The sequence below is a fragment of the Strongylocentrotus purpuratus genome, unplaced genomic scaffold (genome assembly GCF_000002235.5).
Source record: "Strongylocentrotus purpuratus isolate Spur 01 unplaced genomic scaffold, Spur_5.0 spur5_scaffold_4, whole genome shotgun sequence".
Taxonomy (NCBI): Eukaryota; Metazoa; Echinodermata; class Echinoidea; order Camarodonta; family Strongylocentrotidae; genus Strongylocentrotus; species Strongylocentrotus purpuratus.
In genome coordinates, this window is record NW_022145610.1 from 34,836,864 (window position 1) to 34,847,111 (window position 10,248).

The 10,248-nt window shown below is 37.4% G+C and overlaps 1 protein-coding gene across 1 annotated transcript; it reads right to left on the minus strand.

Moving 5' to 3' along the window:
* Positions 1-240: 240 nt before the first annotated feature.
* Positions 241-7,279, minus strand: LOC763095 (RNA polymerase II subunit B1 CTD phosphatase Rpap2). The gene is made up of 7 exons (XM_030997492.1): positions 7,068-7,279; positions 6,106-6,220; positions 5,192-5,356; positions 4,149-4,237; positions 1,991-3,173; positions 1,237-1,340; positions 241-422 (listed from the first exon to the last, which is right to left on the minus strand). The coding sequence occupies exons 1-7, from the start codon at positions 7,130-7,132 to the stop codon at positions 269-271; spliced, it is 1,875 nt and encodes a 624-aa protein (XP_030853352.1). The 5' UTR covers positions 7,133-7,279; the 3' UTR covers positions 241-268.
* Positions 7,280-10,248: the final 2,969 nt, after the last annotated feature.

Below are 10,248 nucleotides of genomic sequence, written 5' to 3' on the forward strand. Positions count from 1 at the left end.
CTTCTAGTAGTAAATATACATGTACTACTACTACTACTCATTCCTCGAAATGCCAGAGCGCCACAATGGCAGCTAGGCTAAAGCCGGAGTAACAGTTTCCAAATTTGGAAGTGCATAGAGACGTTAAAATGTGATATGCGCTATACAAGAACCGAATATTATCATTATTATTATTACTATTACTATTACTTGACACCGAAATGATTTCAAGTTACCATGAGAACCAATGACTATGTGCCTTTAAACAGAAATACTGAGGTGTGTGTACTTACATATGAATGAGGATGAGAGTCATTAGATTCCAAGCCAGGGGTTTGAAGACGATGTTATGACTGCCGGGATGGAATGTTCTTACAAGATCGGTCATCATCGGACTGACCTCATGGACAGAGAGCTGGAGAGAGACCGCAATGCCTGGCAAGCTGCCAAATGCAACAAATTTGTATTTATGATCACATACTACATGTATATATTGAAAGGGAATTATGCATAAGGCCCAACAAAAAATAGATGTTGTATTGCCATTTAGGTGCCAAAACCTGGGTCGGTCGGTCGGTCAGTCAGAGTTTTTTTTCTTTCTTTCTCCGTCTTTGATCTGATATTTCTCAGTTTTGCATGCTCTAATATTTTTTTCTCTAAAAAAAACAGTAAAAAAAGAGACTTTTTTAAAAAGCCGACGGTAGATTTCAAAAAGTTTGGGTTGGTCGCAAAGGGCAATACAACATCTTTTTTTCAAAGGCCTTATAGTGTCTGATAGTTTGTTATTTGCATGCTTGGATGTAAACAACCAGGGGACCAACAGCTTTTAGTCCTCTCCCAGGGATGTGGTAATAAGGATAAAGGCCTTACCAAAGTGCCCTAGCACATTAACTTGGTTTTGGACTCAGGACCTCCCAGTTCGGAGACCACTGCTCTACCACTGAATATGAACTGAGACAGGAGTGCATATACCAGTCGTCTAACATTTACGACAGAGCAATTGCCAAATTGGCATCTTTTGGTAATTGGAAAATTGGCAGATAGTCTCAGTCTATCACATCTGAGGAAGTTGTCTGAACCCTACATATTAAAACTGTCACAGATAAACATTTGTTAAAAGTGATATATCATTATTTTTCTACACCATTTCTCTATCCTTTCAATACAACACCCCCCCCCCCCCAACAAAAGCAAGTAGAAAAATATGAAAAATATTGGGCACACAAGATTGAGAGGTTCACATGAACGAATGCTTACATTTGAGTTAGCTTGTCCAGTAAGATCCTGCGTCTAATGGTAACCTGTGCTCTTGAATCCACAGGAGGGAGACCTCCTGTCCTGTCGACGGTATTCTCTACAAGCTGTAACATGATATACAAAGATAAATTTATCAGTTACCAGTACAGTACAATTAAGATCTTATAGTAGTTTTTATCTTGGTTCATTTTTTTCTTCATGGTTCGCCTTGATATTTAAAACTGGAAGAGTACATGTATATGAGACAATTATAGAATTCTAGACCAATTCGTTGGAGGCTTCACACGATAGACACCAAAAAAATGTTTAGACTTTCCAAAACATCATACAGTATAATTGCATTAGTTTGGTTATTAAATTGTACGTATTGTAAATATGTATGTATACATGTACATATAAAGATGTAATGAGAAAGATTAATAAAGGTGAATTGTGTTCAATTCTATTTATGTAAGAAAATAAAGAGTCGCCCTCTAATATTTCTTTGGATGTTCAGTATTCTTGCATTTTTAGTACTTGCAGGAAACAGGTAAAGAATTTTGTGGAAAATTCCATAGATCCATATTTCTTGTAACTCTGCTCATATGACAGATAATATATGAAGAAGAAAACGCTCTGTACAAACATCTTAAAAGTGCAATTAGTAGGAATCAAAAACACAAACAAGGTAGATGAGGTGACTAAGAGCTTGCAATCATCTGTGTATTTCTCATGCGAGCGGTAAAGAGGTAAAGGTAAAGGATGAATGACATACCTTGTTTGGCTCTTCTTCTTTTTCTTCCGTTGCAGGTTTGGAAGGAGTCTTCATCTCCCTTCCCATAAAGTACTCCTTCACTTTCAAGGCATACTTCTCCTCTTCCTCCCTGCGCAGACTTTCAAAGTCTGGCAGTGGTTTGGATGGTGCAGGAAAGGCGCCCTCTTTTATTTCTTCCCGGTCAAGACGATCCCCTGCCCGCTTCTCAAACTCCTTGAGAGCCATCTTCTTGCGCTCTAGGTTAGGGTCTGTTTCAGGCACTGTGTCAGGGACTGGTTCATCAATGCAACCTTGATTCCCAGACTGAGATGAACTCCTACCATAGATGTATCTCAATGTTTCAACCGTTCTCCATTCCATGAGGCACTGTTGGATGTGTTGCAGAATTACAAGCATTGTGTTTTCAGCTACAGGAACTTTCTTCTTTTTCTTCTTTGTTTTTTTCTTCTCCTTACTTGTTCTTGTATCTGTGGAGGAAACTGTCTTCTCTTGCTGAATTTCATCAGCTTCCTCTTTTTTTACTGTAACACCATGATCATCTGGTTGCGCAGTTAAATCACCCACATTATCTTTCCTCCCTGATTCTCCTAAAGCAACATCTGTGTCCTTACTCTCTTCTGATCCAATCTGAACTGGATTTATCTGGTTTGGTTCATCCTTCCAGTCTCCATCTGTATTCCCATTGTTTGGCATTACAAGGCGCTCATTGACAATATTACTGGCAGAACAGGTCTGAACTGGTTTGACCTGGTTGGACAGATGCAGTTCCTCTGGAGTAACTGTATGCTTCATGTCTTCCTGACCAACAGTAACACTTGAAGAGGGTTCAACAGCATAACTGGAGCCTTCCACATGACTCCCAGAACTTTGCACTTCCTCTCTCTGTCCATCCCTTGCAGGTCTTTCCACAGACTCTGCAACCCTCCTGAGCATCTCTTCTCTTCTCTTATCCTTATCTTTCCTCCCACCATCCACCCCTTCATTTGACCTGTCCAAACTCAATCCAGAAACCCCCAAATGCAGTCCTTTCTCTCCTTCACCAGCGCCCTCTGCTGTGCGCTCTGAGACAGTGTCCACATCTGGCATTGTGATCTTGTGCTTCAATGGGATTTCATGTGGATGCTTCAGAGGTGCATTGGTGGCTGCGCTGGCATCATTCTCAAACAGCTTTATAGGAGGTATGCTGGGAATACAAGATTAAAATATTACATCAACAAAAAATAATCTTGAGATTTGGTAATAATGGTAAATTTTGAAGAAAACTGTTCACGTCATTCAGTTTGTTTATCATTCGGTGAGTTGGCCAGGTTTACTTTAACTAGTAATCATCAACAAAGTAGGAAATAAAATGCAACAAATTGCCAGATATTATTCACAAGGAGTCTTGAGCAGTCAGTTGTCATCGTTTTTAATTCCGTGAAAATTAACGTTTTTTATAAGAGTCAGAACTGAACCCATTTTCATATGATGTAATTGTAAAATGCTTCACATTTCAGTATGTCTCTATACATGTTGCTATACATTTCCCACAGAAATTTGAGAACCAAATTCCATAACTTATCCTGACTTTCCATGGCCCTTTTTTGCCTCTTTCCATGATCAGATGAGTATCATTTTGGTATGGGTTGTGGCATCCAAGCTGCTTTCCAATACCACAATAAAACAGTCAGTTATGACATTAAATGAGAATATGAATGATTGATGATATGAATGCTACAATGCCCATGGTCAGTCCAAACTGGAAGTCTGCCATAACCAAACACTGCCCATACCCATAATCAATTGTCATGACTTTCTATGACTTTGGAAGATTCTTTTATCCATTCCCACGACTTTAATAATAATAATAATTATAGGTATTTCTATAGCGTCGTCTACCTAGAAATTCTATTCCGAGGCGCATGTATTATTACCCCGGCTTTAAGCCTAGCTGCAATTACAGCACTCTAGCATTTCAAGGAATTAATTTCCTGCCAGGTACCCATTTACCTCACCTGGTCGAGTGTGGCAAATGAAGATTAATGCCTGGCCAAAGGACATTAGTGCCGTATCGGGGATCGAACCACGACCTTTGAATTGCAAGTCAAGTGTTTAGACCACTCCACCACGACACTTCTACTTCTACTTCTACTTTCCACAAAACACAAAGCTCTCTTACTTTTTATGCTCCCTTGCCCAGACAGGTTCATCGCTGAGTTGAGTCTGATAATATGCGTGAGCCTGGAAACATCTCTGACTACAAAAGTTCTATTTCAAGTAGAGCACAGAGAGAGAGAGAGGGAGCAAAAGTTGGGACTTTACAGTTTTCACTTGGGCTAACGTATTTGGCAATTGCCTTAGCGCCACTGAACATCTAAAATCCTGTTTAACAGTTTTGCCTGATGACCTCGTCCACACAACAAAATTGATAACGGAAGAAATCAAAGTCTTTAAAAGATGTCATGATGTCTTCGTAATAACGTCGTCCATACGACAAACATTAATGACAAATAGTTGTTGATTTTTTTTTTTGCCAATGTAATAGACATGTTAAGGACGACACAGAATGCAAGGGTCCCCCCTTGCCATTTGTCCCGTCCTTAACATCTCATTATGTCTTATTTTATAGATTTTCATTTCTTCTGTAATCATTTTTGTTGAGTGGACGAGGTCATATGACGTCTTTCAAAGACTATTATTTATCATTTATTTTTTGTCATATGGATGACGTTATTACGACATCATTATGAGGTCTTTTAAAGACTATTTTCTTCCGTGATAATATTTGTTGTCTAGACGACATCAGATTTTTGTCTCTCAGTACCTTATGAATCTAACAAATTACATATTATTTATTATCATTATTGTTTCAAATGAATTCTGTACTATATAATACACTGTAACATTTTAGTCAATATATGCAGGATAAGAGAGCAATGTTTTTCTGAAAACCTTCAGAACAGCTCTAAAAAATTAAAATGGATTTCTGGTAAAAAAACAATCAGACATATGAAAATCATTACAAGAAAATGTAATTTTAAAACCACGAATGTGGAATTGGTACCAGGGTGAAATATACCAATGATTTAGCTTGAAAATATACAAAGATTTAGATAAACATTACACATTGAATTGTTCAGTAATCGGTAACCAATATTGGAGATCAACTTTGATGAATGATTTCAGATTTATACAACCATCTGAACCAAAGGTTATGCCTACCTTCCGTTCTGTGATGTCAAAGACCTTCTTGCTCTTGAGTGAGATATGGTATTGTTGTCTTGGGATGCTGGTGAGTTTGTTGGTGCACAGGGGATACCCACACAGCTTCTCTATGGCCCTCTCCACAGCTACATCTTCAAACTGGTTACTGGTGATGTACTTACCCTGCAAGACACAACACAGTGAGAAGCATAAAACATTACAAATGTTTAAAGGGGAAGTCCATCCTGATATTTACTTCTCTTATTTTTATATTAGAAAAATGAGGGAAACAGACTAGTAGTGAAAGTGTGAGTTTGTGACCTCCTAATTCTTAGTTGCTGATGAAGGATCAATATTTGTACATACACAGGTTGGGTAAGAACGTATACTGTGCAATGGTTATATGGGAAAAGTTTGATTAAGGAGAAGATTAATATTTAAGGGGGGGGTACAGACCAAATGGGAGAGGACATTACTTGCAAGATATGTTGCATAGTTGACAATTTGTACATGATAGATCAAAACTATTTATAATATGCATTTCATTTGAAGGTCATTTCTCATCTTACTGATGGCTCTAGCTGGTCCACAGCATCTGTAAAAATGAAGAAAAAAATAACTTTTTCAAGCAGTTCAAGGTTTATGCCTATGACAATCACTTTATTTCCTTCGAAAAATAGTTGTTAAATATATTATAAAGACAAATCAAGGGAAACAAGAAAAGCAACTGGTAATTTTTATACAATTTATACAGATTATACTAAGAGACATGGATCAACGCAAGCAAAACTGGTTATCTTTAAGAATAGACTGGTGGTCTTTCTATACAGGTGGTCATTTAGTCGGGTTGGACTAAAGTTACTTTGATCAGTGTAATCAAGTCATCCTTATCTGTATTTGCTCTTAGTAACTGTGATGGTCATACTACTTACGCAATCCTCAAAGAACGATTCGGAGATGGACTCTTCTAGAAGACGCTCCACAATCTTCATTGCCTTTTTCTCACACTCAACCCTTTTCCTTGCCCCTACCAGCAGTTCCTCTTTCCTGCAAAGTAAAATAATCATATAAAATTGTTTAAATGATCTTAGATCACTCTCGTATCTTTTCAATTAGAAATAAAGTCATATTCCAAGTTCTCGCCAATGTATAGTGCTATTTATGAGCTGGAAAAATGTAGCGGGAAACTAACTATCGTGTTGAAAAGTTGAAAAAATTGTATTTTACTGCTAGTCTATTTATGGAAATTAGGTGTCATCAATCGTCACTAAACTTAAAGTGAAATCAGTTGAGTTGTGTACAGTGGTGTCACTGGAGTTTGAAATGTTGAGAATCTAAAGCACAGCTTTTAATACACAGCCAGGATAGTAATGCAGCTCACACATAGGAGCATCACTATCCTGGCTGTGTAGTAAAAGCTATGCTTTTGATTCTCAACATTTCAAACACCACTGTACAAAACTCAACTAATTTCACTAAAAATCGGTACTTTAGTGACAATTGATGACACCTAAATAGCAGTAAAATACATTTTTTTCAACTTACTGATGTTAAAAAGAATAATTTAAAAATTAAAATTGTAAGTCTAGTGTCAAACTTTGCTTACAGCTGCATCGACATGATTGTGTACAGTCTATGCAGTTTTGTGTGGTGTGTATATTTGTGTATAGACTTCTAGGTCCCAGCCTCACAGCATAGATGCAGTGCTAAAGGTCAATACGCTGTAGCATTGACTCTCTATGCTTTGCTGGAGTGATGCAGCTATGTGTGAGGACTGCTTCATTCTGAGTGGGCCATAATACTAACAAATGCTGACAACAAAATAAGCATGTGGGGACATTACATGAAGTCATGAGTGAAACTGAAAGTGAAAGCCGGACCACACTAAATTTACCTTTTCCCATCATTCAGACGGTTCGATTTCCCCACGTTCTTTGTCTTTCCCGATGATGTTGCCATCTTTCAATATGATAGACACTCAGGACACGTAGTTCGACAAAAAGACCAGAGCAAACTTCGTCTCTTTCTACGTTATTTCACAACAACAGCACGAAACGCACATTTCACATGGGCGCTGACATCTTGGAATAAAAAAAGCTGTGCTGACGTATCGCGATAGAGGGCGTATAAGCCACGGAGTTGTGCATGCTCAAAGAAATTTGCCCGTTTATCATTTGAACTTTGAACTTCTTCTTTCAATATGACTAACCAACGAAAGAACACCAATAATAGGAAGATATTTATTTCATCAATAATTCATCTCAAATGGGAACAAAGAAGGAATGTATGCGTGTATGCCAACCATTTGATTATTCATTCATTTTATTTTCTTTCTTTCCTTCATTATTCATTACGTATACTTGAATTAAAAATTCTGAATTTCAAAATTACCATATCCCAGTCGCCCCATTCCTGAGTTTTCCAAAATAAATCAGATAATTGTGATACAAATAAAAGTTATGATGATGATGATGATGTTGTTGATGAGGATAATAATGATGATGGGGAAAAAAAAATCGTGTCAACAACAACAACAACAACAAAATTAACAGAAAAAATGTAAAAATCTTTTCAGAAACGGTTTAGCTCGAATGGCGAATATATTTGACTTGATTAAAAAGCCTATATGCTAACAAATAATTTAGCATATAAACGTGTTAGGGGCCTGTTTTTTTTCTTTTTTTTCTGTTTTTCTAACTTTATTGACACGTTTAACCCAAACACAAAACAGAGAAGTGAATAAAGATCGTAAACTTGAGTAAATAGTGACATTTGCCTCTATTTCTTTCCTTCTTCTTCTTCTTCTTCTTCTCTTCTTCTTCTTCTTCTTCTTCTTCTTCTTCTTCTTCTTCTTCTTCTTCTTCTTCTTCTTCTTCCTCTTCTTCTTCTTCTTCTTCTTCTTCTTCTTCTTCTTCTTCTTCTTCTTCTTCTTTTTCTTCTTCTACTTCTTCTTTTTCTTCGTTTTGTTGCTGTTGTTTTTGCCTTTTGTTCTAGTTCTTGTTCGTGTTGTTCTTCTTCTTGTTGTACTTGTTGTTCTTGTTTTTCTTCTTGTTTTTCTTCTTCTTAAGTTCTTCTTCTTCTTCTTTTTACCTCCCGCCATCTTTTCCCTCAAATCCATGACAGGATTTAAAGGTCTCACCAACTACCAACATCTAAGATTTCTTATATTTTCTCCAGCATGATTAACTGCACTGGTCACGTTTGGATCCTTGTCTGGGACGGCGACGTTAATTGCATTGACCCTTCCTGCCTCGTATCCGCCCCCTGTCCTCTTGTGGTTTGATGTACCAGAACATAAATCATGATTATGTCAGTCAGACGTTCATATCTTCATCTATGGTTTAGCAGGATGAGACTTCGTGGACTCAAGCCTCTCACCCCCCCCCCCTCCAAAAAAGATGTTAATTTTTTTAATTTTTAAGTTGCCCATGCATAAATTGATAAAAGTGAGAGACATTATAGCAAAACAAATTAATGTAGAAACCCTGAAATTCCCCAAATCCACCTAATAAGCCCCCCCCCCCCCCATAAATTAACAAAATTAAAATCATTGAGAAACGCACCTGCTTGTAATTATAGGCCTATAAAATCTCTCAAAATTCAAATGTTAAATTACCTTTTTATTCAAATAGGGCCGAGGAGTTTGAACATCCCCAAAATGGTAGTTTTACACTTTTAGCATTATTATATTCAACCTTTAAGGTGAATATAACATGTTAGAAATGCCATTCTATCATCTTGAAAATGTTGTATCTCCTCGGCCCTTTCAAAATTCAAACGGTTTACATTTTTATATTTTTAGAATGGCGGGGCATAATTTCCCCATGCAGATAGCCATCAAAACAATTGATACATTATAATCGTGACAGCTACCTATCCTTAATCATATTAAAAGGCATTTCAGTGTGATTTAATTATCCACACGATTGCAAAGAACTCATGCGTTACCATACTTACCGAATTTGCGAACGTTACAATGACTTGTTTTTCCGAGTGTTTCCTAAACGCAATACACAAATTGCGCTTGATTCGATTATTTTCTTCAAGTCAACGAGACGACAGTATATAGACACAGGGCAGAGATATGGGTGTGTGGGGGGGGGGGGGCAGGGGCACGTTCTATTTCGAAAAACAGCTATATCTGGCAAAATGTTGATAGCTTCTATTTCTTATTTCATTTGCCTGCTTGCTTGCCATCATGTTTTGGAAGCATTGCTCACCCCCTCCCTACACCCCCTACAAAGTATCTACATGAAAATTAAAAGTCACAATGGCGGCAATACGGATTTTCGGATTAGAATTTCGAATAGTCTTCTCAATGTTTTTCAATTATCAAAATCAAATCTGAATAACTAACTCAATCGAAACGATTTCCGATGAAGTCAATCTAAGGCAATTTTACATAAAATGTGCGGACATAACAATGGCGTATTACGTATCCCAATGGGACCAAACGTATGTAATTTTCCTCTCGCCATGTATGATCTACACCCATGGGCGTAAATCCTTACGTAATCCCTATTGTTCAGGGGATGAATGAATAGATCACCCCCCCCCCCCCTGAACAATAGGTATCAATTGCAGATTTACGCCCGTGTCTACACCGGATCAATCTAATACACACAAACACCTGAATAGGCATGAACAGTTATGAGCCAAACTTGACAGGCTACTAGACTAGAAGAAAGCAGAGAGGAGATGTGAGTTCGTCTAGCGGCACGAATGAGAAAGTTATGAACTTCTGAAAGTTGCAATCTCTATACCGTGTGAGTCAAAAAAAAAATTACACCTAAAAAATTCCGAATTATTTTTAAAATCATCTTTGAACAGTAAATTATTATACATCTTATGAAAGAGTGTTTTATCCCAAATCATTTGATATCTATTTTGTGTGGTATGTGTTCACGCTTGGATGAACATGGCTTTGTTTGCGAGAGTGCAAAAATCGACTTGCGCCAAAGTGATGCCTACAGTAGTATGTAATGTTGGGATTAGCGGAGTGAGGGAATGAATTGAATGTATCAAATGAAATGCATTGCATATGCTTTTTGCAGAAGCAAAGTCACACACACACA

Excerpts from the sequence above, each read along its gene's own strand:
- LOC763095 (XM_030997492.1), bottom strand. The coding sequence starts at position 7,132 with ATGGCAACATCATCGGGAAAGACAAAGAACGTGGGGAAATCGAACCGT. Across the intron at positions 6,221-7,067 it reads CGTCTGAATGATGGGAAAAG|GAAAGAGGAACTGCTGGTAG; the intron begins GTAAATTTAGTG and ends TTTACTTTGCAG. Across the intron at positions 5,357-6,105 it reads AATCGTTCTTTGAGGATTGC|GGTAAGTACATCACCAGTAA; the intron begins GTAAGTAGTATG and ends TGTGTCTTGCAG.